At 74.3% G+C, this 25,306-nt stretch overlaps 3 protein-coding genes across 6 annotated transcripts; 2 read left to right on the top strand and 1 right to left on the bottom strand.

Moving 5' to 3' along the window:
• The first annotated feature begins 1,834 nt into the window (after positions 1–1,834).
• Positions 1,835–6,622, top strand: ISYNA1 (inositol-3-phosphate synthase 1). The gene is made up of 10 exons (XM_064497622.1): positions 1,835–1,992; positions 2,650–2,774; positions 2,857–3,018; positions 3,102–3,231; positions 3,303–3,646; positions 3,724–3,939; positions 4,025–4,189; positions 4,266–4,379; positions 4,469–4,686; positions 6,214–6,622. The coding sequence occupies exons 2-10, from the start codon at positions 2,661–2,663 to the stop codon at positions 6,407–6,409; spliced, it is 1,659 nt and encodes a 552-aa protein (XP_064353692.1). The 5' UTR covers positions 1,835–1,992; positions 2,650–2,660; the 3' UTR covers positions 6,410–6,622.
• On the bottom strand, positions 6,584–20,875 carry SSBP4 (single stranded DNA binding protein 4). Of its 4 annotated transcripts, XM_064497625.1 has the most exons (18): positions 20,613–20,872; positions 18,480–18,552; positions 18,224–18,285; positions 16,913–16,997; positions 12,002–12,091; positions 11,261–11,344; positions 11,087–11,146; positions 10,928–10,997; positions 10,780–10,850; positions 10,631–10,698; positions 10,446–10,491; positions 10,297–10,332; positions 10,155–10,209; positions 9,986–10,056; positions 9,776–9,854; positions 8,559–8,587; positions 8,368–8,469; positions 6,584–8,121 (listed from the first exon to the last, which is right to left on the bottom strand). In XM_064497625.1, exons 1-18 carry the CDS (start codon positions 20,666–20,668, stop codon positions 8,092–8,094), a joined length of 1,167 nt encoding a protein of 388 aa, XP_064353695.1. In that variant the 5' UTR covers positions 20,669–20,872; the 3' UTR covers positions 6,584–8,091. The 4 variants fall into 4 exon arrangements, with proteins under 4 accessions (XP_064353695.1, XP_064353693.1, XP_064353694.1 ...); XM_064497623.1 differs by having other exon boundaries at positions 10,155–10,332; positions 20,613–20,874; XM_064497624.1 differs by having other exon boundaries at positions 10,631–10,850; positions 20,613–20,874.
• A 954-nt stretch (positions 20,876–21,829) lies between these two features.
• Positions 21,830–25,213, top strand: LOC135323607 (uncharacterized). Its single transcript, XM_064497336.1, has 2 exons — positions 21,830–23,630; positions 24,341–25,213. The coding sequence occupies exons 1-2, from the start codon at positions 21,961–21,963 to the stop codon at positions 24,465–24,467; spliced, it is 1,797 nt and encodes a 598-aa protein (XP_064353406.1). The 5' UTR covers positions 21,830–21,960; the 3' UTR covers positions 24,468–25,213.
• Positions 25,214–25,306: the final 93 nt, after the last annotated feature.

Below are 25,306 nucleotides of genomic sequence, written 5' to 3' on the forward strand. Positions count from 1 at the left end.
TGCCTCGCAGAGGCGGCTTTGCAGCAGCAACGCGGCTTTTACAAGAAGCCGGCGCGCCGCGGGAGCTGATCCGGGGGCCGGGCTGCCGCGTGGGCCCGCGGCTGGGCGCAGCGCTCGGGAGCAGCTGGGGCATCGCCGGCTCCCGGGGCCGGCGGCGGCGCAGCTCGACCTGGGGCTCCCCAAAGCGCCTCTTGCACATATATATATATATTTTTTTTCCCCCCTTTTTGCGGTGGTCCCTGGGTGCCGGTCGCGGCGGCCCGGCGCTGCTGGCCCCCCGCCAGCCCTGGCAGCGGGACGCGGAGGCGCCCTGGGCCGCCGGCCCGGGCTCTCGGCCCAGCAGCGATGCCGCGAGCGAGCGCGAAACAAGGGCACCCGGCTCCGCGGCCGAGCGTGGGAGGGGTGGGAAGGGGGGGAGGAACAATGGTGGCAGAGCCGGGAGGGGGCAAAAAAGGAAAAGCAGTGGAAAAATACCAGTTCTGGGCCCCTGGCAGCGCCGCCCGGACCCTCCCGCCCGGGATTGTTGTACAAAGAAATGTTATTTTTGCTCGGCGATCTGCTGAGGCAGCGGCATTCCAGCGCCGCGCTCGCTGCGCCCCGCGGCCGGGCCCGGCTGGGGAACCGGGTGCCGCTCCGGCCCTGGGGCCCCTCGAAGCGGGGCGGTGTGGGGCCCCCGCGCGCTGCTGGCCCTCGTGTGGCGCTGGCCCGGGGTGCGTCGCGTGGGGCCAGGGCGGCCGCGGAGGGTGCTGGTGACGGGGTGCTGGTGCTGGTGGTGGGGGTGGCAGGGTGCTGGTGGCCGTGGCGGGGATGGCAGGGTGCTGGTGACGAGGTGCTGGTGGCCACGGTGGGGACAGTGCAGAGGTGGTGACGGGGTGCTGGTGGCCGCAGTAATGATGGTGGGGTGCTGGTGGCCACGGTGGGGTGCAGGCAATGGGGTGCTGGTGGCCATGGTGGGGATGGTGCGGAGGTGGTGACGGGGTGCTGGTGACCATGGTGGGGTGCGGGTGCTGGGGTGCTGGTGGCCACAGTGGGGACAGCGGGGTGCTGGTGACGGGGTGCCGGTGGCCATGGTGGGGATGGTGCAGAGGTGGTGACGGGGTGCTGGTGGCCGCAGCAGGGATGGTGGGGTGCCGGTGGCCATGGTGGGGTGCAGGTGACGGGGTGCCGGTGGCCATGGTGGGGTGCAGGTGATGGGGTGCCGGTGGCTGCGGTGGGGATGGTGCAGAGGTGGTGACGGGGTGCTGGTGGCCGTGGTGGGGTGCAGGTGACAGGGTGCTGGTGGCCGCGGTGGGGATGGCGCGGAGGTGGTGCCGGGGTGCCGGTGGCCGCGGTGGAGGTGGTGCCGGGGTGCCGGTGGCCGCGGTGGGGTGCAGGTGCCGGGGTGCCGGTGGCCGCGGTGGAGGTGGTGCCGGGGTGCCGGTGGCCGCGGAGGGCAGGGCAGGGCGCCGGCAGCCACGCTGGGGCCACCAGGGCGCTGGTGTCCCGGTGACCGCGGTGGGGCCACCAGGGCGGTGGCGAGGGGGGGTCGGGGGGGGCCGGGGACCGGGGGGGGGGGCCGGGGGGGCCCCGCGGGAAGCGGCGGCGGCGCAGGAAGGCGGCGGCGGGGCCCTGAATGGCCGGAAGGCGACGGCGGGGCCCCCCCGGCCCGGCCCGGCCCGACCCCCCCCCCCCCGGGCCGCGGCGCCACTTCCCCTTCCCGGGTCAGTGGCCGCCGCTTCCCCGGCGGCGCCGCCCGTAGCAGCCGCCACGCACCTGCCGCCGCCGCGGGGGCCCGACGGGGCGGGGCCGGGGGGGCCGCGGGGGGGGCACGTGCGGGCCGGGGGCGGCGCGATGGAAAGTTTTGGGCTGGGCGGAGCCGGGGGCGGGGGCGGGGGGGGCCGGGCCCCGCGAGCCCCTTAAGCGGCGGCGGCGGCGGCGGGGGAGCCCCAGCCCCGCTCGCAGCGCCCCGGCGGCAGCGCCGGCCCCGCTCGGCTCCAGCGCCCCGCGCCCCCGGTGAGTGGCCGCCCGCGGGGGGGGCCCGGGGGGCGGGAGCGCCGCGGGTCGGGTCGGGCCGGGCCGGGCCCGTCGGGGGCGGCCGCCGATGGGGAGCGCGCTGTCCCCGTGTCCCCTCCGCCACCCCCGGGAGTGGGGCAGCCCCGGTCCCCGTGTCCCCTCTGCTGTCCCCGACGGGGGGGGCAGGCCCGGTCCCTGTGTCCCCGTGTCCCCTCCGCCACCCCCGGGATCGGAACAGCCCCGGTTCCCGTGTCCCCATGTCCCCTTCGCCACCCGCGGGAGTGGGACAGCCCCGGTCCCTGTGTCCCCACGTCCCCTCTGCCACTCCCGGGAGTGGGACAGCCCCAGTTCCCACGTCCCCGTGTCCCCACATCCCCTCCGCCACCCCCAGGAGCAGGACAGCCCCGGTCCCCGGGTCGTCCCCCCCCGGGGCCAGCCCTAGGCCCTCCGGCACCCTCTGCCACCCTGGGGAGGGGGCCGCGGGGACCCCTGCCATCCGGGGCAGCCGGCGGTGCCGGCGCGTCCGGGGGCTGCGCGTGGGAAGGGGCCGCGGTGGCCGTGGCCGTGGCCGTGGCCGTGGCCGTGCCGGGGGGGGGGCTGGCGGGGGGCCCGGCGTGCCCGTCCCCGCGCGGCGACACCCATTTCCTCCCATTGCAGCTGCGGGAACAATGGCGGAGCCGTTCGTCGTGGAGAGCCCCGACGTCACCTACAGCAGCGACTACATCGAGGCCAAGTACACGTACAGCACCGTGCACGTGTGCAAGGAGAACGGCCTCACCAAGGTGCGGGGCCGGGCGGGCGGGCGGGGGGTGCGGGGGGGGGTCGCGGGAGCCGGCCCGGCCTCCCGCCCGCTCTGCCCCGCAGGTGCGGCCCTGCTCGACCCGCTTCACCTTCCGCACGGGGCGGCAGGTCCCCCGCCTGGGCGTCATGCTCGTGGGCTGGGGGGGCAACAACGGCTCCACGGTGACGGCGGCCGTGCTGGCCAACCGGCTGGGTCTCTCCTGGATGACCAAGACCGGGCGCAAGGTGAGCCCGGGCGGCCCTGTGCGGGGCGGGGGCGGCCCTCGGAGCCCCCCCGCGCCCTCAGCCCCCCCGGCTCTGCTCCCCAGAAAGCCAACTACTACGGCTCGCTGCTGCAAGCCTCCACGGCGTGCCTGGGCGCCGGCCCCGCCGGCGACGTCTACGTGCCCTTCCGCGACCTGCTGCCCATGGTGCACCCCAACGACATCGTCTTCGACGGTAGGTGGAGGGGGGGGGCGGCCCGGCGGCCGGGGGGCCCCCACCCACCCACGCGCTGCCCCCCGCCGCAGGCTGGGACATCTCCTCGCTGAACCTGGCCGAGGCCATGCGGCGGGCGGAGGTGCTGGACTGGCAGCTGCAGGAGCAGCTCTGGCCCCACATGGAGAAGCTGAAGCCGCGGCCCTCCATCTACATCCCCGAGTTCATCGCCGCCAACCAGGAGGAGCGGGCGGACAACGTGCTCCGCGGCTCCAAGGCCGAGCAGCTGGAGCAGATCCGCCGGGACATCCGCGACTTCAAGGAGGCCAGCGGGGTGGACAAGGTCATCGTGCTGTGGACGGCCAACACGGAGCGCTTCTGCGACGTGGTGCCGGGGCTCAACGACACCGCCGAGAGCCTGCTGCGGGCCGTGGAGGTGAGGGCGCGCGGCGGGCGGGCCAGGGCGGCCGGGGCAGCCGGGATGCCATGCTGAGCCGCCCCGGGTCCCCGCAGCGAGGCCTGGAGGTGTCCCCGTCCACGCTCTTCGCCGTGGCCAGCATCCTGGAGGGCTGCGCCTACATCAACGGCTCCCCGCAAAACACCTTCGTGCCGGGGGCGGTGGAGCTGGCCGCCCAGCGCCGCGTCTTCATCTGCGGCGACGACTTCAAGTCGGGCCAGACCAAGCTCAAGTCGGTGCTGGTGGATTTCCTGGTCGGCGCCGGCCTCAAGGTACGCGGGGACGTCGGGGGCGGGCGGCCCCGTCCGTGGCGCGCGGGGATCCATGGGGTGACCCCTCTCCCGTCCCCTCCGCCAGACCAAGTCCATCGTGAGCTACAACCACTTGGGCAACAACGACGGGAAGAACCTGTCGGCCCCGCAGCAGTTCCGCTCCAAGGAGATCTCCAAGAGCAACGTGGTGGACGACACGGTGCAGGCCAACCCCGTCCTCTACGGGCCCCAGGACAAGCCCGACCACTGCGTGAGTGGGGGGCCGTGGGGCTGGCCGGGGGGCTGGCCGGGGGGCGGCCGGGGGGCTCACGGGGCCTCGCTTGCAGGTGGTGATCAAGTACGTGCCCTACGTGGGGGACAGCAAGCGGGCGCTGGACGAGTACACGTCGGAGATCATGATGGGAGGCACCAACACCATCGTCATCCACAACACGTGCGAGGTGCGCGGGGCGCGGCGGGGCGCCCGCCCGAGGACGGGGGGCCTTGCGGGGGGCCGGGGGCTCAGCCCGCGCCCCCCCATTCCCCGCAGGACTCCCTGCTGGCCAGCCCCATCATCCTGGACCTGGCCATCCTCACGGAGCTGTGCCAGCGCATCACCTTCCGCACCGAGAGCGACCCCGAGTTCCAGGGCTTCCACAGTGTCCTCTCCATCGTGGCCTTCCTCTGCAAGGCGCCCCTGGTGCCCGACGGCGCGCCCGTGGTCAACGCCCTCTTCCGCCAGCGCAGCTGCATCGAGAACATCCTGAGGTACCGCGCGGCCCCGGCCACCCCCCCACCCCAGCCGCTCCCCCGGCCCTGCGTTGGGCCGCCTGCCCCGCCCCGGGTGCTCCGGCGTCGCCGCCCAAGCGATGCGAGGTGCCGCCTCACCTGGGGGTCCCGGGTCCCCTCGCGGTGCCAGGGGCACGAGGGTCTCGGCGCCCGGTGCCCGTGGATCCCGGTGTCCGTGGGAGCTGGTGCCCACGGTGCCCAAAGCCGGCGGGTCCCGGGCTGGTGGGTCCTGATGCCCCACAGTGTGCCCGGAGCTGGTGGGTCCCCGTGCCCAGAGCTGGTGGTCCCCGTGCCCAAGGCCAATGGGTCCCGGTGCCCGATGACCACGGTGTCCAGCACTGGTGGGTCCCCGTGACCAATGCTGATGGGTCCCCGTGCCCGATGACCACGGTGTCCAGCACTGGTGGGTCCCCGTGCCCAATATCTAAGGTGTCCAGCACTGGTGGGTCCCCGTGACCAATGCTGATGGGTCCCCGTGCCCGATGACCACGGTGTCCAGCACTGGTGGTCCCCGTGCCCAATTCCGATGGGTCCCGGTGCCCGATGACCACGGTGTCCAGCACTGGTGGTCCCCGTGCCCAATTCCGATGGGTCCCGGTGCCCGATGACCACGGTGTCCAGCACTGGTGGGTCCCCGTGCCCAATATCCAAGGTGTCCAGCACTGGTGGGTCCCCGTGACCAATGCTGATGGGTCCCCGTGCCCGATGACCACGGTGTCCAGCACTGGTGGGTCCCCGTGCCCAAGGCCAGGGGTGCCCAGTGACCAGGGGGCCCAGCACTGGTGGGTCCCAGTGCCCAATTCCCAGGCTGCCCAGCACCATGGGGTCCCAGCACCCAATGCCCAAGGTGCTCCATGACCAGGGTGCCCAGTGGGTCCCAGTGCTCCATGTCCAGGGTGCCCAGCACTGGTGGGTCCCCGTGCCCAGTATCCAAGGTGCCCAGCACTGGTGGGTCCCGGTGCCCAACATCCAAGGTGTCCAACGCCAACGGGTCCTGGTGCCCACCACCCTCGTGCCCCAGCACCGGGGGTCCCAGTGCCCAATGCCCAAGGAGCTCCATGCCCAGAGTGCCCAGTGGGTCCCAGTGCTCCATGCCCAGGGTGCCCAACACCGATGGGTCCTGGGGCCCATCACCCCGGGGGCCCAGCACTGGGGGTCCCAACACCACCGTACGCCCATGCTCCGTGTCCAGGGTGCCCAGCACTGGTGGGTACTGGTGTCCAACATCTAAGGTGCCCAGCACTGGTGGGTCACGATGCCCAACATCCAAGGTGTCCAATGCCAACGGGTCCTGGTGCCCACCACCCCGGGGGCCCAGCACTGGGAGTCCCAGTGCCCAATGTCCAGGGGATCCCAACACCCCCGTATGCCCGTGCTCCATGCCCAGGGTGCCCAGCACCGGGGGGGTCCCAGTGCCCAACGCCCGGGGTCCCCGCCGCCACCGGGTCCCGCCGCCTGCAACGCGGGGGCTGCCGGGCGCTGACCCCCGCCGTGTCCCCCCGGCAGGGCCTGCCTGGGGCTGCCCCCCCAGAACCACATGCTGCTGGAGCACAAGATGCAGCGGGCGGCCCCCAGCCCCAAGCGCGCCTGCCCCGCCGGGGCCGCCTGCCCCGCGGCCCCCAAGAAGGCGCCCGCCCAGCTCAACGGCCACCCGGGCCCCGGCGCCCCCCCGCCCCGGCTCCGCCTCGACGGGGCCGACTAGCCGCCCCGGCGGGTGTCGAAGGCGCTTTTTGGGGGAGACGGGGGGGGGCCGCGACTTGCCCCCGGTGCTACCTGGAAACTGTGAACCTCTTGCACCCGCGGGCTCCCGCGCCCCGGTGCAGCACCCCGGGGGGGGGGGGGGGACACGGGGTGGGGGGAGCCAAACCCAGGCGGCTTCTGAAAAAAAAATCAAATTACATTTATTGATGCAGGTTTTTGTGTTGTTTTTGGAATTTTTTTTGGTTTTGGATTTTTTTCTTTTTTTTTTCTTTTTTTTTTTTTTTTGATAAGCAACTTTTCCGTCTAAAGACTCTCGAGAATAGAAAGAAGGGGGGGGTCCCTACACAGCACGACTACGCCTGGGGGGGGGGGCTGCGGCCCCTGGGGGGGGGGGGCCAGGCACGGCTGCCCCCACACTGGCGCCCGCGGGTGCTGCGCAGCAGTGGGGGGCACCTGGACCCCCCCGGCATGGATGGGGGGGGCTGTACAGGGGGAGGGGGCCCGGGGCACGCAGCAGCGGTGTTTTTTTTTTGGGGGGGGGGCGCTGAGGTCCTTTCTGTTATAAAAGAGGAGACAAAATCCTTCATATTAAAGTTTAAAAGTGGTCCCTTCTGCGGGGGGGGTGGGGGGGGCCCGGTCTGGCGCTCGGGGAGGGGGCGGGAAGATCACAGTGCTGGCTGAGCACGCAGACGGGGCTGGGGGGGGGCCCGGGGGGGGCTGCTCTCTGCACTGGGGCCTGCCCTATAGCGCATGGGGGGGGGGGGTATGGCTTGGCACCCCCCTGCCCAGCCTGGCATGATGCCCTAGTGGGGGCTGTGCTGTATTTATGGCTCTACCGCCCCCCCCCCCAATTTCCCCCCCCCCCCAAGGCTTTGGCAGGGCCAAGCTTTGGCTATGGCCAAATGGCAGTTTTGGGGGGCGGGGGGGGGGGAGGGACAGACGGGACCTGCCTTGAGCCCCTGCCCAGCAGGGAGGGATTGGGGGGGAGGGGGGAGTCGGGGGGGGGGTCCAAGACCTCCCAGGCAGTGAGCATTTTTGGGGGGGGGGGGGGGGAAGCGCCACCATTGCTCATTAGCAGCTGAGCTAATTGCAAATGAGTGCATGTGCATGTGCCCCCCTCCCCACCTGGCAGATGCTTGGGGGGGGGCAGGGCAGATGGGGGGTATTTTTCAGTGCCCATGCAGCACCCCAACCCCCCCCTTCCCCCCCCCCACAAATAAATACCCCTCTCCCCGTGCTGTATGGCCCCCCCCGGGGACGTGTGTGTTGGGGGGGGGGCGGGGGGGCATCCTGGGCACGGTGCCGGTGCAAAACGCCCTCCCCGCACTGCATCTCGCCGCTGGTTTCCCCCCCCATGCCCCCCCCCAGCACGGTGCCAGGCGAGCGGGGCAGCGGGGGGGGCCGCAGCGCGGCGGTGCCCGGACCGGGGGGGCCCCGGCCATTGTCTGGCGCAGGGCGGGTCCGTGCCCGGGGCGGGAGGGTGGGTGGCCAGTTCCTGGGTGGTTTTTTTTTGTTTGTTTGTTTTGTTTTTTCCCCTCGTTTTTTCCTTTTGTTTAGTGTGGGGTTTTTTTTTTCCTTTTTTTCCTTTTTTTGTGTGTTTTCCCCTCTCTCTGGTGTGTGTTAAACACAGCGGTTAGCCCCGCGGGGCGTCTGGCGGGCGGCCGGGCGGCGTCGGCGCTGGGGTCACACGCTCATTGTCATGCTGGGCGAGTACTAGAGAGACCGGAGACACCGGAGGGTTAGCGGGGGGGGGGGGGGCGCCGCGGGACCCCCCCTGCGCTGGGGGGGGGGCCGGACGGGGCCGGCGGCGGATGGACGGATGGATGGACGGACGGACGGATGGCGCCGGGCTCAGGCCTCCGTCGGGCTCTCGCCCCGCGGGGCGGCGGGCGCTCTGCCGCGGCCCCCCCGGCCCCCCCGGGCCCCCCGCCCTCGCCGCCTGCCCGCCGCGGCCCTTACGCTGTCGCTTTGGAAGGGGTTTAAGAAATTGCCGCCCATCTCGGCGTCGTCCCGCGGGGTCCCCGGCGGGTTGCTCATGCCCGCGAGGTTGCTCGGCGAGCTCTGCGGGGACGGAGAGACGCGTGAGCCCCCCCGGCCCCGCCGCGGTGGGCCGCCGGCTGGCCCCCCCCGCCCCGGCACGGTGCACTCACCTTAGGCAGCCCGTCCATGTCCCCGGAGCCTGCAAGGACAAGCGAGCGGCGTTAGCGGCACCCCCGGGGGCCCCGCTGCTGGGGGACGGCGGTGGCCCTGCGTGATGGCCCTGCGTGGTGGCCCTATGTGGTGGCCCTATGTGGTGGCCCTGCGTGGTGACCCTGCGTGGTGGCCCTGCGTGGTGGCCCTGTGTGATGGCCCTATGTGGTGGCCCTGCGTGGTGGCCTTGCGTGGTGGCCCTGCGTGGTGGCCCTGCGTGGTGGCCCTGCGCGGTCCCCGGCCGCCCGCAGATGGAGCTCACGGACCGCCGGATGCTGCCGGCTGCCTCCGCGCTCTGCCGAGCCGGGAGCATCCTGCTGCCGCAGGGGACCATGGCCACCGCCAACACCGGGACATCCCAGGAGCATCTGCTGCTGCAGGGGACCGCGGCCACCACCAACACTGGGACATCCCGGGAGCATCTGCTGCTGCAGGGGACCACGGCCACCACCAACATGGGGACATCCCGGGAGCATCCTGCTGCTGCAGGGGACCGCGGCCACCACCAACATGGGGACATCCCGGGAGCATCCTGCTGCTGCAGGGGACCGCGGCCACCACGAACACCGGGACATCCCGGGAGCATCTGCTGCCGCAGGGGACCGCGGCCACCACGAACAGCGGGACATCCCAGGAGCATCTGCTGCTGCAGGGGACCATGGCCACCGCCAATGCTGGGACATCCCAGGAGCAACTGCTGCTGCAGGGGACCGCGGCCACCACCAACACTGGGACATCCCGGGAGCATCCTGCTGCTGCAGGGGACCGCGGCCACCACCAACATGGGGACATCCCGGGAGCATCCTGCTGCCGCAGGGGACCGCGGCCACCACCAACACCGGGACATCCCGGGAGCATCCTGCCGCCGCAGGGGACCGCGGCCACCACCAACATGGGGACATCCCGGGAGCATCCTGCTGCTGCAGGGGACCACGGCCACCACCACCACCGGGACATCCCAGGAGCATCTCTGCCATCACAGGGGACCGTGGCCACCAACACCGGGGTGTCCCAGGAGCATCCCCACCACCGCAGGGGACCGCTGCCACCAGGATGTCCCTGATGCCCCGGCACCTGGCTGCTCCCTGTCCCCCTCCCCGGTCCCTCGCGGCCCCAGAAGGCGCAGGGGGACGGAGGGCCCCCCCCCCCGCCCCCCCGTCCCCCCCCCGGTACCCACCTAAGGATCCGTTCATGTGATGGGGCTCCATGGCGCTCATCCCTCCCATGGGCCCCTCGGGCCCAGGCCCCATGGGGAACTGCAAGGCAGAGAGCGGGTCAGCGCCGGTGGGGCCGGGGGGGCCGCGAGGGCGCCGGCGGCGGGGGGGGGACACCGGGGCACGCACAGTTTTGGGGTGTCCCCCCCCCCCCAGGGGTCCCAGGCGCTTACGTTGGGCCGGCTGCCGGCGGGGCCGATGGGGTTCATCATGGTGTACATGTTCTCGCTGGAGTTGGTGGAGTCTGCGGGAGGACCGGGGGGGGGGGGGGGGGGGGCGTCAGCGCTGCTGCCCCCCCCCCCCCCAAAGCCTCCCCCCCGTCCCCGTCCCCAGTGCACTCACCTCCGGGGCTGGGCATGATGGGGGTGCCGGGGGGGCCGCCGCCGCCGGGGGGGCCCTGCCGGGACAGAGGGGGCTCAGGGGGCTGCGGAGGGGGCGGCCCATGGCGTGGCCCCCCCCCCCCCGAGCCCTCCCCAATACTCACCACGTAGTTCCCGGGGGACGAGGAGGAGTAGGCGATCTGGGGGGGGGGACAAGAGGGACGGGGTCAGCGGGGGCCGGAGCAGCCGGTGCCGTGCACGGGAACGCGGTGCCCCCCCCCCGGCCCCCCCCCCCCCTCCCGCCGGCACTTACGGAGTTGGCGTTAGGGTTCGGCCAGGGCCCCCGGCCGCCTGGGCCCCTGCGAGAGAAGCAGCGAGAGGTGAGGGGGGGGGGGGCCTGCCCACTCCCCACCCGCAGCCCCCGGAGCCGGGCATGGCCCCGGCACGTGCCGAGGGGGGGTCTGGGGGGGGGGGGGGGCCCGGCGTGCGGGGCCTTACATGTTCATGGCGGGCATGCCCGGGCCGGCCAGCGAGCTGGGGGGGGGGCGCATCCCGCTGCCGTAGGTCTGCAAGGGAAAGGGGGGGGGGGGGTGAGCTGGGGGGGCCAGGGCCTGGGCATCCCCCCCCCAGTGCCCCCCCCGGCTCACCTGGGGCGCCATCGCGGCCATGCCTCGCGGCGGGTTCATCCGCTGCATCGGGCCCCCCATGTTCGGATGCCCTGCGGGAAGGGGGGGGCGGCGTGAGAGGGGCCGGGGGGGGGTCTGGGGGGGGGGGGGGCGGGCAGCCCCGACTCACCCTGCGATCGCGCGCCGGGGTCCATGGCGTTCGGCAGCAGCGGCTGGGAGCCCGGGACGCCCACGGGAGGCTGCGGGGGGGGGACAGCAGCGGTCAGGGTGCTGCGGGGCCCCCCCCCAGCGCAGGCCCCCCCCCGCCCCCCCCCCGCCAGCGTCTCACCTGGTTGGGCATGCGGAGCGCGGGCCGGGGGCCGCCGGGGTACCGCGGGGACATGAACGGCTGCAAGAGAGCGGGTGGGGGGGCTGAGCTGGGGCTGGGGGGGCCACAGAGGTGCTCCTGCAGCGCCATGGTGGGGGGGGGCACGGGGGGGGGGGGGCTCTGCCCCAGCCTTACCTGGCTGTGCGGCCCCATCATGGGGGCGCTGGGGTTGTGGGGCGGAGGTTGGGCGTGCGGCGACGGCTGCGAGCCCGGGGGTCCCTTCGAGAGAAACGGGGTTACGGCCGGCGACGCGGGGGTGACGGGGGGCTGGGGGTGCCCGGGATGTGCCCCCCCCCCCGCCAGTGCAATGGGGACGGGGCGGTGCGGGATGCACGCGCGGAGCTCGGATGTGCAGCACACGCACGCATGCACCACTGTGAGCACACGCACGTGTGCATGCAGCACTCACCCCCCCTCCAAGCATGTGTGTGTGCTGCCGCACACCCGCAGCGCTCACACGCACACGCTTTGCAAGGACACACATGCACACACGCCCCGTGTGAGCACGGATGCACACGCATGTGCACATGCTTTGCAAGGACACGCACACCCCGTGTGAGCACGGATGCACACGCATGTGCACGCTCGCATGCACACGCTTTGCAAGGACACACATGCACACACGCCCCGTGTGAGCACGGATGCACACGCATGTGCACGCTCACCCGCACACGCTTTGCAAGGATACACATGCACACACGCCCCGTGTGAGCACGGATGCACACGCACGTGCACGCTCACACGCACGCGCTTTGCAAGGCCATGCATGCACGCACAGACGCACACGCGCACGTGCACGCTCACACACGCAGCCCCGGTGGGAACCCCGGCTTGCGCTGCCCCACGGCCCCGGCTCGGGGGGGCCGCGGGCCGTACCTGGAAGAAGGCGGGGGGCACGGGCCCCGCCGGCAGGCCCTCGCTGGGGGGCATGGTGCCCATCACCGGGCTGGGCGCCGCCGCCGCGCTCTGCGGGAGGGAAGGCAGAGCTCAGCGCGGCCCCCGGGGCGGGGGGGGGGCACGGGCCCCAGGAATTAACGCCGCTAATGAGGGCCGTGCTGCGGGAGGGGGCATGCACCCCGCTCCGGGAGGCGAGGCGGCCGGGGACCCCGCGCGGGCGGCGGGAGCAGGTGGCACCGCGACACGCAGCCCTGCCTCCGCAGCTGCTCCGGCCCCCGGGCCCCGGCCCCGCGTCCCTGGGGCCCCCGGCGCGGCCGCCTCCGGCGCAGACAAAGCGAGCCCCGGCCCCCCCGCCGGCCCCGGCCCCCCGCCGGCCCCAGCCCCGCTCCGCAGCCCATCTGCTCCGCGGCCGGCCCCGGGGCACCGAGCACTCTGGTGCGCGAGCAAGAGGGCAGAGCGTGGAGAACCCCCCGCGCTCCCCTCCTGGAGGGGACTGTAGGGCAACACGGGGGGGTTGGGGGGCCCCGCGGGTGCCGGCTCGGCCCAGGGGCTGCATGCTGCGGGGGGAGCGGGCGGGGGGCCCTGGCCCCCCTCGCCTGCCGGCCCCGTCCGAGGGGAGCTATTAAACGGGAAGGAATGCGCTGGCTTTCCGGCTCGGCCCCTCGCGCTGTCTCTGCCACAACTGGTTTCAATTTGAAGGGGAGGAGGAAGGGGGAGGGCCGGGATGGCCTCGCGCTGCCCCTCCAAGCGAGCCGGGGGCCCGGGGCGGCCGTGGGGCCTGGGGAGCACCGCATCGCTCCAGCCGCCCCGGCTGGGTCCGGGGGGGTCGCGCCCCACAGCTTTGGCCCCACATCCCCATCCCACCGGCGAGATGGGGCCAAAGGGGCCATGAGACATCCCTGCCCAGGGCCGCCGGCCCCCGCCGCAGCTGGGGGGGGGGCGGTGACGTGACCCGGGCCCCGTCCCGCCGCGGCAGTGCGACGTCCCCAGCCGCCGACCTCGGTCACGACAGCACCGGCCTCCCGGAGCCGCCGGATATTTTGGTCCCCGCGTTGGGGTCACGGCTCCCTGACGTCAGCGCGGCGGCGGGGCCGCGGCAGCCGGTGTCCCGTGCGGCACGGCCGCCCCCCGCGCTGCCCCCGCGCCGGCCCCACCTGACAGCGGGGCAGCTCCTTGCAGGAGCCGGTGACTCATTTAAATGAAATATGACTAATTCCTTCCATGACAGATGTCACCAGTTTAGCGAGCAGGCACCGCGCGGCCCGGCTCCCGCGCCAGCCCCCTCCCCGGCCGCCGAGCATCCCCGGCGGAGCGCCGTGCCGTGCCGTGCCGTGCCATGCCGTGCCGTGCCGTGCCGCATCCCGCGCCGGCGGTGCAGCGCGTCTCCCCTGCTGTCGCGGAGGGGAAGCGGGGCCCCGCGGGGAGCGGCGATGCCCCAGCACCTGCCCCCGCGTTGGGCACCGCTGCGACACGGGGGGGGCTCCAAACCCCCTGCAGCGGGGCGGGGGGGGGGCGCAGGGCTCCCCGGGGTGCTCAGCCCGGTCCTGCAGCCCGAGAAGGGCCGAGCCCCTGTTTGCGGGCGGGGGGCGTCACCCATCGCGGGTATCCCCACAAAACCGGAGCGGGGATGCGGGCGGGGAGGGAAGGACACGCGGCAGGCGGCGAGTCCCGTGTCCGGGCACACGGGGGATGCTGGCACACGGGACACGCCAGCTGCACGGGTGATGCTGCATGCAGGGGTCACGCCTGGCACACGGGACACGCCATGTGCACAGGTTGTGCATGGCACACGGGTCACGCCTGGCACATGGGACACGCCATGTCCACAGGTCATGCCACATGCACAGGTTTTGCCTGGCACACGGGTCATGCCTGGCACACGGGTCACGTCACATGCACGGGCGATGCTGCACGCAGGGGTCACGCGCGGCACACGGATGAGGCCTGGCACGCGGGACAGGGCCATGCTGCACGCAGGGGTCACGCCTGGCCCACGGATCACGCCGGGTGCACGGGTGATGCCGCGTGCGCAGGACATGCGCGGCACGCGGGTGACGGCGGGTGCTCGGGTCTCGCGGGTGACGGCGGGGAGGTCTCTGCCCCGCGGCGGCGGGCCGTGCGCTAGGGCCCGGCACCCCGCTCGGGGCCGCGTCGGGGCGGGCGCGCGGGTGCCGCTCCGGCCCCCCGCCTCATTTATCAGCTGCAGGCTCGCGCGGGCCGGGCCCAGCTGAACTCACTTTACAACCATGCACAAATCATTTGCAAGACAATGGCGAGTCTGTGCAGGCAGCCAAAACCAACAGCGCCGGGGGCCAGGCAGCCGCGCAGCACCCGCCGAGCCGCCCCCCCAGCGCCCCGCCGAGCCCCCGCAGCATTCCTCCCGTTAACCCCTCGCCCGGCCCCCGAGCGGGGGGCGTCCCGGGGGGCTGCCCGGCCCGCGGGGGTTAACGCCGCGGCCGCAGCGGGGTCATCGCAGCTGCCCGCGAAGCGGATGGGGCCCAGGAGATCCCGGCCCTGGTTGCGGCCCCGCACGAGATCCCCGGTCCCGCACCGCCGCGGGGACATGGGGACAGAGCCGAGCTGGGCGCCGGGTCCCCGCGTGCCCGGGTGCAAGGAGCCGGGATGCGTCGGCTCCGTTCCCGGCCGGGAGCCGCTGCCGGCGGGTGCTGGGGTGGCCACCGGGGACGGTGCTGGTCCCCACGGGGCTGGAGCGGGACCCCCCCATCCCGCTGTCACCCCCCATCCCGCTGTCACCCCAAGCCCAAGCGATGCAAAGCAGCAGTTGCCATGGCAACAGGTTGGGGCGTTTCGGCTTCTCCCGCAGGCACCGGGAGCATCCCGGAGCGGCCGCGCCGGCGGGATGCTGGGGGCAGCCGCGGTGCCCGGTGGGGCGCGGGGGGGGGGGCTGCCGCCCGGTCCCGCTCCCCCCGCGCGCCAGCTGCGAGGCAGCACTGCCATGGCAACGGGGCCGGATCTGCACGGCGGCATCGGCACCGAGAGCCTCATTAATTCCAGCGTGGAAACGGGCTCAGCACCGGGGGCGGCGAGGGGGGGGCTGCACCGGCCCCGCAGCCCCACGGCACGTGCGGCATCGCCGGGCAGCCCCCCCCCCCCGTGCCCACTGTGCTCGGCGGCTCACGGCGCCTCGCCAACGCGAAGTGACGGGCTGCGGCGGGGAGCGGCGCTGCGGCGGGGCGGCCGAGGACGCAGGAGGTGGCGGGGGACCGGGGGGGACAGGCCAGGGCTGGCCGCGACGCGCTGGTGCTGCAAAGGGCAGGCGCCCACGGCCCCCCCTCCGGCCCCCCTTCCCCGCGCGGCGCTGGGCTCCCGGGGGCGGCACGCAGCGGGGCTGAGCGGCACGACGGAGCGGCTCCGCACGGCTCCGGCCCCGCTCCAGCGGGATGGGGAGGAGCGCGAGGCCAGGGAGAGGGCGGAGGGCAGAGTGGGTCTCGCAGCCTCTCGCTGCACCCTGCATCCCGTGGCATCCCGCAGCATCCTGCATCCCACAGCATCCTGCATCCCGTGGCATCCCATCAGCATGCAGCATCCTGCATCCCACAGCATCCTGCATCCCACAGCATCCCGCAGCACCTTGCATCCCACAGCATCCCGCATCCCACAGCATTCCGCATCCCACAGCATCCTGCATCCCACAGCATCCCACAGCATCCTGCAGCATCCCGCATCCCACAGCATCCTGCAACCCACAGCATCCCACAGCATCCTGTATCCCGTGGCATCCCGCATCCCACAGCATCCTGCAGCATCCCACAGCATCCCACATCCCGCAGCATCCCGCATCCCGCAGCATCCCACATCCCGCAGCATCCTGCATCCTGCAGCATCCCGCAGCATCCCGCATCCTGCAGCATCCCGCATCCCGCAGCATCCCGCAGCCCATGCCTGCAGCCCCCCAGGCCAGCACCCAGCTCTCGGCTCTCTCCCCAGTGCCCGCCCCGTCTCCGGTGGGGCCTGCGCCCCCGTCCCGCTCCCCCCCCCACGCCCCCGGCAGCAGCAGCCACGGCGAGGCGGCCCGCGGGGACGGGGACGGCCGTCGCGGGGACAACCGGCCGGCGGATGCTCGTCACACACGGCTGGCGGCCGCGCTGTTGACTCTGCGCCAATGATTAACTCGGCGATAGCCCCGCGCCGATAAGGCGGACGACGAGCCCCAGCGCCCCGTCGCCGGCTCCGGGGGGGCGGGGGCCGGGGGGGGTCCGGGGGGACCGCGGCGAAGGCACCGGCCGGCTCCGGTGCCGGGTCTGGCCCGGCGCCCCGCGGCCAGACGCGGCCGAGGAGCGAGAACACGTTTGCTGGCTGCTCGCGGCTCCCGGGCCGCCGCCGGGGCTGATTCTCTCCAGACGTCCCCGCGCCCCCGGGGAGGGCTGCCCCGGCGCTGAGCCCTGACGCACCTCGCTGCACGTGTGCTCGGCCCCCCGCGCAGGGTCGGCGGGTGCAACGAGCGCGAGCTCCTCTGCAGGGGCGCGGGGCTCCCTTGGGGGGCAAAACAGGCAGAACGGGGGCAATTCGCGCCACCCCCCCATCCCCGCAGCCCCAGGGCTCCCGGGAGCGCGCAGGGCCCCGGGCGAGCTCCGAGCCGGGTGCTCCCCGCTCCGTCCCCGCCGGGAAGCGAGGGGAGGGCAGCGCCGGCGGGGAGCTGCCGGGATGCCAGGGGGATGGGCACGCTGGGGCACGCCGGGGCCCCTGGCTGGGGAAGGGGGGGGGGGAGCGCTGGGCCTCCCCGTGCCGCGCCGCGCAAAATAGGTCAGGCCGCGCCGCTGCCGAGGACGGCGCTGGCAGAGCTCGCGTTAACCCCCGCGGCGCCGGCACGGCACGGCACGGCACGGCACGGGGGGGGGGTCCGGCCCCCCCGGCGCCGCGGGGACTCACGTAGTCGTGGAACGCCTTGGCCTCGCTGGAGTGCTCACAGGTTTCCCGGCGGTCGGGAGCGGCGCAGTACAGGTCCCAGAAGACGCTGCGGGGAGGAAGAGCCCGTCAAGCCCCGCTCGCCATCGGCCCCGGGCACCGCCGCGGTGCCCTCGCCGGCGAATCCGCCCGGCAGCCGGGATGCAGCTGAGCCCCGACACGCTCGTGCCGCCCGCGCCGGTGCGGGTGCCGGCGGGGCCTCGGTGGCGGCTCCCGCCCGGCCCCTTCGCCGGCTGCAATCCGGCCTCCCGCCGCCGGCTCCCGCCCGGCCCCGCGGCTCCACCGCAGTGTTTTCCCTGGAAACGGTTGCCACGACCATCAGCTGGAGCCCGGCGCAAATTCCTGGGACTTGACATCAGGCTGCAGCATCCCGGCGCGGGGGGAGGCCGGGCCGGGCCGGCAGCGCTCCGGTGCCCGTGCCCCCCCCCCGGGACCGGCCCTGCGACCGCGATCCGGGGGGTCACGGGGACGGAGGAGCCGGGGGGCAGAGCCGGGGGCGCAGGGGGACGCCGGTGCCAGGCGCTCGGCGTCGCGGGGGCGCGAAGGTCGGAGCAGCATCACGGCACCTCTCGGCCGGGGGGGGGGGGCAGTTTTGGGGCAGCACCACGCAAACGGGGCGGCATCGTGCAATGCCGCCGGGGAACCTCCCGCGCCCGGCCAGCTCCCGCCCCCCCGGTCCCCTCCGCGCCGGTGACGGTCACCGGGCCGGGACCGCGGTGCACGGCGGGACGCAGCCCCGTTCCTGCGGGATGCTCCAAGGCATCCGTCGCCGCAGCTCGGAGCCGGCCCCGCGCCGGGGGACAGGACGGGACGGGATGGGGGGATTCACCCCCCCGGGGGGGCCGGAGCCGGGCTCCTCGCGGGGCTGCGGACGGGGCCGACTCCCGCCGCGGGGGCCGGCGGGTGGGGGTGGAACCCCCCCCCCCCGCCCGCCCGCCCCCCTCGCCGCCTTTCGCCGCGCGCTTTATGCCTTTTTGGGGCCGCCCAAATTGGATCCATATGGAGGAGCCGGGCTCGGCGGGGCCCGGCCGGGGGGGCCGGGGCACATCCGGGAAGCGGGACGGGGGGGCAGCGCCTCCCGCCAGCCCCACGGAGGGCGGCGGGGGGGGGCCGACACCCAGCCTGGCGCTGATGGGAAAAGCAGAGCGGCAGCTTTACGGGGTACCAGGCAACGTGTCGGCGAGCGGAGCCGGGAGCTGCTGGGGGGGGGGGGGGGGGGACGGCAGCCCCCGGCCCCTCTCCGGCGGCTCTTCCGCAGCCCCCGGCCGCACTTACCACCACCAGGAGTGCAGGAAGCCCGGGGGCTCTCCCAGCGTGATGTTCTTCTCCCATCGGATCTGCAGGGGCGAGCGAGGGCGGGGAAGGGAAGGGGGGTTATCGCCATCCCGGCCGGCCCGGAGCTCCGTCCCAGAGGGACCCTCGCGGAGGGAGGCAGCCCGGGCAGGCGGCTCGGAGCGGGCAGAGCCCTCCGGAGCCGGCGGGATGCCGGGGAGGGGAAGGGGGGCACCGGGGCCGGGAGCGCCGCGCTCACCTCCGACAGGAAGGTCTGTGCCGATTTCTGGGCTCCCACGTGCAGCAGGTACTCGTAGACGTACAGGGCCAGCCTGCGAGGACGGAGCGCGCGTCAGGCCCCCAGCCCCCCCGGCTGCCCCGGCTCCGGGTTCCCCCGCTTCCCCGGCCCCAAACCATCAATTATTCACGGCATCCTCAGACGGTTTAAAAGCCGGAGCTAAGCCGGAGCGCCGGCACCCCCCCCGGGCCCCCCCCCCGCGACGGCCGGCCCGGCGAGGAGGCAGGCAAAGGCGCCGCGGCTCGGCACCGGCACCGGCACCGGGACCATCCCGGCGGGCACCTCGGGAAGGGCCGACCGCTCCGAAACGCGGGCGCCTGGCAAAAGCCCCCCCGCGCACGGGGAGGGCGACCGGCACAGCCCGGGGGTGACACTGGGGGGTGGCTAGCGCTACGGATGGACCCTGTGAAATAAAACGGGGGGATTAAGTCCCGGGGCCGGGGCTGCGGCGGCCGGAGCGGCAGACAAAAGGCCGGAGCCATCCCGCAGCCCCGGGCTCGGCTCCGTCCCCGGGGCGCTGGCACCTCCCCGCGGGACCCAGGCGTCCGGCCGCGGAGCAGCATCCTCGGGGCGAAGGATGCGGCGTCCCGGCCGGGGGCTCGTGTGGGGGCCCCGATTTAACGCCGTGGGGGCCGAGAGGAGCCAGCGGCACCTCGGCGTGCGGGGACCCCCCTGGGGAGGGGGTGTCAGAGCCGGGGGCACCCCGGGGCTCCGCCGCTCCCGAAATCCCGCCAGCACCCTGGTCACGACGCAGCCGGGAGCAGCAGATCGGTGGGATGAGGCAGGTCGGAGCGGCGGAGCGGGGAGGGCACCGGTGTGCCGAGCATCCCGCCGGGCATCCCGAGCATCCCACTGAGCATCCCGCCAGGCATCCCGAGCATCCCGCCGGGCATCCTGCGGTGCATCCCGAGCATCCTGCCGGGAATCCTGCCGGGAATCCCGCCGGGGAGCCAGTTTGCAAGGTGCAAGCGCGGGAGGCCGGGAAGCGGCGCGCTGGCTTCGCGCGGGGGGACAGACGTCCCCGGGGGGACGGACACGCGTGCGGCACGCCAGGGCCGGAGCAGGGAAGCGGCACGCTGGGCCGGACCCCCCCGGGGACGCCGCTCCGTGTCCTGCGGGGACGGAGCGCGCCAGGGGCGGCCGGCGCCATCCCGAACCCCGCGGGGATCCCGACGTGACGCCGGAGCTGCTTCTCCAGGGGGACGCAGCATCCCGGGGCTGGTGCGGGGCTCGGTGTCCGGGCGGGGGGGCACCTCGGGGGGGCCGTGGGGCAGGGGCGCCCCGAGGTGACGCCGGGGGGGGGGTCCGGGGCTGCGCTGCCGGGGCTGGAGGGGGGGTGCACACGGGCACCGGGGGGCTGGACGGCTCCAGGGGCTCCAATAGCCGGTAGGATCCGGGTGGACAGCGCCATTCCCGGTAGCCCCGGGGGGGCTGGACGGCTCCCGGGGGCTCCACTAGCCGGTGGGACCCGAGGGGACGGCGCCGTTCCCGGTAGCCCCGGGGGGCTGGACGGCTCCCGGGGGCTCCACTAGCCGGTGGGACGCGGGCGGACGGCGCCGTTCCCGGTAGCCCCGGGGGGCTGGACGGCTCCCGGGGGCTCCAATAGCCGGTGGGACCCGGGCGGACGGCGCCGTTCCCGGTAGCCCCGGGGGGGCTGGACGGCTCCCGGGGGCTCCACTAGCCGGTGGGACGCGGGCGGACGGCGCCGTTCCCGGTAGCCCCGGGGGGCTGGACGGCTCCCGGGGGCTCCAATAGCCGGTGGGACCCGGGCGGACGGCGCCGTTCCCGGCAGCCCCGGGGGGCTGGACGGCTCCCGGGGGCTCCAATAGCCGGTGGGACGCGGGCGGACGGCGCCGTTCCCGGTAGCCCCGGGGGGGCGGACGGCTCCCGGCAGCCCCGCCGCCGTCGGGGGCGGCCCCACCGGCACCCCGGCACCGACCCCCGGGGCGGCGCGGCCGGGCAGCGGCGGGGCGGAGCCGCCGGGAGCCGCCCGCCCCCCGCGCCCCGGCTCCGGCTCCGCCGCCGCCGCCGCCGCCAACTTCCCGGCCGCGCCGCCCGCCCCGGCGAACTTCCGCGCCCCCCGGGCGGACTCACTTCTCGCGGGCCTGGCCGTCGGAGGGCACGCCGGGGCCCTTGCCCTTGCCGTACATGCTGGGGCGCGGCGGCAGCCACCACCTGTCACGGGGAGCGGGCGGCGCGGCCCCCCGCCGCCATCCCGGCACCGGCCCCGGCAGCGGCAGCGGCTGCGCCCGCGGCGGCGCGCGCGCCCGCGGGGGAGCTTGAAACCGCCGCGCGGGGCCGGGGGTCCCCGCCGCCGCCGCCGCCCGCTCCCTCCCCCCGCCCCCCGCGCCGGCTGTTCCAGGAACGCCGCCCCCCCCCTTCGCCCGCCGCGCCGCCGCTCTTAAAAGGGCGATGGCAGCGCCGCAGCCGGGCCCCACGCGAGTCGCGCGGGGACGCCGTGGGGGGGTGGGGGGGCAGCGGAGGCCCGGGCACGGGGGGGACACGGACACGAGGGGACGCGCGGCACGTGGGGTGCGGACACGAGGGACACGGGCACGGGGGGACACGGACATAGGGGCACGGGGGGGGGCATGGATGCAGGGGGGCACAGACCCGGGGCCACGGCTAGGGGGGCACGGACACGGGGACAGCAACGCTGCGCAGGGACACGCACACACGCATGCACACACACGTGTGGGCCTGCACATGCACACACGCATGCACACACGCATGCACGCCCCCCTCGCATGCAGCCCGCGGGCCACAGCCCTGGGGGGCCGGAGACCCCACGGAGCCCCCGTGGGTGCAGGGGACCCCGCAAGGGGCCCGATCCTGCCCCCGGTGCGATCCCCCCCGAGGCCGGGGCCCGGCGGCGTCGGGCGAAGCAGCGCTGCCCCCGTGAACAGAGCCTGCGAGCGAGCTAATTGCACCAGCCCGTAATTAATAACGCGCTGAACTGCGCCCCCCCCCCTCCCGTAGCCCCTCGGCGCCGCTCCCGGCTCCGCCGCCCGACCGGGCTTCCTGGCAGCAGCCGCTGCCCCCCGAGCCCCGCGGCCGGCGGCTCCCCCAGGCTCCGGCCCGCAGGAACCGCTCCGCGCCCCCCCCCCCCCCCCGAGCGGCCGCTCCGCCGGGACCCGCCGCGCAGCGCCGCCGCCCCGGCCCGCCCCGACGGCGCGGCCGCCCGCAGCCCCCACGGCCCGGCCGGGGCCTCGCTTGCCGCTGCGGGGAGCTTGAAGGAGCCGCTGCGGCGGGGCTGCGCTCCGGTGCGGAGCCGGGCGGCGGCGGGGGAGCAGGCGGGGGGGGGGGGGAGCGCAGGGGCGAGGGAGCGGCGGAGGGGTGTGTGTGCAGCGGTGTGCGTGTGCACGCGTGTGTGCACGCGGGAGTGCATGTGTGTGCACGCGTGTGTGCACGCGGGAGCACGTGTGTGCATGCGTGTGTGTGCATGCATGCAGGCGGGAGCGTGTGTGTGCAAGGGAGCACACGAGGGGCTGTGTGCAGGGGTGTGTGTGCACACGTGTGTGCATGCGGCAGTGCATGCATGCAGGCAGGTGTACATGCGTGCAGGGCCGAGTGCGTGTGTGTGTGCACACGTGAGTGCATGCGTGTGCACGCGTGCAGCTGGGAGCGCCCAGGCGGGCGTGCATGCGCGTGCCCTGCGGCGGGGTGCGTGGATACACGCGGGCACCCAGGCGTGCACGAGTGCCCGGCGGGGCCGGTGGGTGCACGCACGTGTGCAGCGCAGGCAGGTGTGACGTCCCGCACCGTGTGCCGCCCCCGGCTGCAGCCAGGCCGGGCGGGCAGAGCAGGGCTGGGGGCTGGCGGGGGCTGCGCGCTGAGCCGGGCGCCGGCACCGCTCGGTGCTTCCCTCGGCCGCCTGCAGATGTCATTCGCGCCATCCGTGCGGCGAGCTGCGCCCGGCATGCGAGGCTCCCGTGAGCCGTGCCCGCCGCGGCCCCCTTGCACCGGCCTGCGCCCTGCGTCGCTGCACCGGGGCCTCCCCAAAGCCCCGCGGCGGCTCGGCTCGCTGGGCATCACCGTGGCGGGGACGGCGATGCTGGGGTGGCGGTGGCCTTGCACGGTTGGACCCCCCCCACCCCGAGCACCCCACGGGGCTCCGGCACAGGGGAAGCCGAGCTTCCGCGGGGGCCGGCGCTCGGGGCCCCTGTCCGGCTGCGGCTACGCCCCGCGGCGCGGCGGACCCGCCCGTTCCTCTTCCCGGCGCAGCCGGCAGCGCCGAGGGGCGATGGGGCGCCCGGGCGCCCGGCTGCTGCTGCCGCTGCTGCTCGGTGCCGCGGCGGCGGGGCCCTGCTTCGACGTGCCGCCCAACGCCCCTGCCGAGCTGGACCTCACCAACCGCACGGCCTCCTGCCCCGTGCTGGACTGGGCGCCCTTGGCCACCCGCCGCAGCCTGCTCCTGGCGCACAACGGCATCGGGGCGCTGCCGCCGGACGCCCGCGCCGGGCCGGCGCTGGAGGTGCTGGACCTGTCGCACAACGAGCTGCGGCGGCTGCCGGACGCTTTCCTGAGCCAGGCGCGGCAGCTCCGCGACCTCTTCCTGCAGCACAACCGGCTGCGGGAGCTGCCCGCCGGCTTCCTGGCCGCCGCGCCGGCCCTGCAGCGCCTGCGCCTGGAGGGCAACCCGCTGACGGCGGTGCCCGCCGGCGCCCTGCCCGCCCGCCTGCGCCTGCTCGCCCTGCCCTGCCGCTGCGACGCCGTGGGCAGCGCCCTGGGCGCCTGCGCCTGCCGCCCGCCCGCCTGCGAGCCGCCCGCCTGCCGCTGCCTCTCCGACCGCCGCGAGCGCAACGCCTCCGACTTCCACGAGCAGCAGTGCCGCGGCGGCGGCGCGGGGCTGGTGGGCGCCGGGGTGGGGGCCGCCGCCGGGCTGCTGGTGCTGGTGCTGGCGGCGGTGGCCGTCGTGCTGCGCTGCAGGGGCAGGGGGGCTGCGGCGGGGCGCCGAGCCAAGCGGGACCCCCCCGCCGCCCCCGCGCAGCCCCGCTACGTCAGCCGGGCCGCCGAGCCCGAGAGCCCCCCCCCCGCCTGCCTGGCCCTGGAGTACGAGAACGTCTTCGTGGGCGCCGGCGGGCCCCCGGCCTGGCAGCGGGCGCCGGGCAGGTGAGCGTCGGGCGTCTGCTCTGCCCTGCCGTCCTGTCCTGTCCCTGCCGTGCTGTCGTGTCCTGTCGCTGCCGTGCTGTCCCGTCCCGATCCGTGCTGTGCTGTGCTGCCTTGTCCCCTGCTGTGCCCTGCTGTGCCCTGCCCTCCCGTGCTGTGCTGTGCTGTGCTGCCCCATCCCATCCCCTGCCATGCTGTCCCAGCCCGTGCTGTATGGTCCCATCCCTCCCATGCCATCCCACCCTGTGCCATGCTGTCCCATCATCCCATCCCATCCATCTCATCCCATCCCATCCCATCCCATCCCGTGCTGTGGCATCGCATCATCTCATCCAATCCATCCCATCCCATCTTGTGCCATACCATCCCATCATGCCATGCTATCCCATCCAATCCATCCCATCCTGTGCCACAGCATCCCATCATCCCATCCCATGCCATCCCATCTATGCCACCCCATCCCATGCCATCCTGCCCATCCCGTGCCATGCTGTCCCATCTTGTACTATGCAGTCCCATTGCATCCCAGGCCATCCCATCCCATCCCGTCCCATCCATCCCACCCCATCCCATCCCATTGCATTCATCCCATCCCATCCCATCCCATCCATCCCATCCCATTGCATTCATCCCATCCCATCCATCCCATTCATCCCATGCCATCCCGTGCCCTGCTTTCCCACCCCGTGCCCTGCCATGCCTGTGCCCCGCAGCCCCCCGGCGCCGGCGGACGACGACTATTTCCTGGAGAGCACCGGCAGCGCCGGGGACCAGCCCATCTACGCCAACACGCAGGGCCCCTGCGGAGACGACGACGTCTACGTCATGCCGGACGAGTGAGGGGCGCGGGCGGCCCCCGGCCCGCGGGGACGCACGGCTCCTCGCTGCTGTGCTGCTGCTGCTGCTTTTTTCTTTGCAATCACAGCAAACCGCAGTGCAGCTCCTTCCTGCCGCGGCAGCGCTCTGCCTGCTCCGGGCACGTGAGCGCAGCGCCGGGCGCCTCTGCCCGGGCTTGCCCCACGGCGGGCGGCGCGTGCTGCCGGTGCAGGGCCCCACGTGCGCCCTGTGGCTGGACTATTTTTTCCCCGGCTTCGCGGCGGGGGCTGAGGGCGGCGCTTCCCCCCCCCCGGGGGGGCCGCAGCAGCGCTGGCCTCCCACCCCCAAGCAGGACCGCTGAGCCGGCTGCGGTTTCCTCTTCCTCCTCTGGCGCAACGGCCCCGCGGCAGCCCGGCTGGGGCCTTTCCCACCCCCACATCTGTCCATCCGTCCATCCGTCTGTCCATCCATCCACGCATCCACACATCCACCCACGCATCCATCCACCCATCTGTCCACCCATCCATCATTCCATGTGTCCATCCGTCCATCCATCCGTCCACCCATCCATGCATCCATCCGTCTGTCCATCCATCCATCTATGCATCCATCCGTCCGCCCATGCATCCATCCATGCATCTGTACATCCATGCATCTGTCCATCTGTTCATCCATCCATCCATGCATCCATCCACCCATCCGTCTGTCCATCCATCCATCCGTTCATCCATCCATCCATGCATCCATCCACCCATCCATCCATCCGTCTGTCCATCCATCCGTGGACGCAGCACGGGCCGGGGCCGGCGAAGGGGCCGAGGAGGCTGAGCCCGGCGCCCGCGTCGAGGACGGTGGCGGCCGCG

Source organism: Dromaius novaehollandiae, chromosome 25, assembly GCF_036370855.1.
Source record: "Dromaius novaehollandiae isolate bDroNov1 chromosome 25, bDroNov1.hap1, whole genome shotgun sequence".
Taxonomy (NCBI): domain Eukaryota; kingdom Metazoa; phylum Chordata; class Aves; order Casuariiformes; family Dromaiidae; genus Dromaius; species Dromaius novaehollandiae.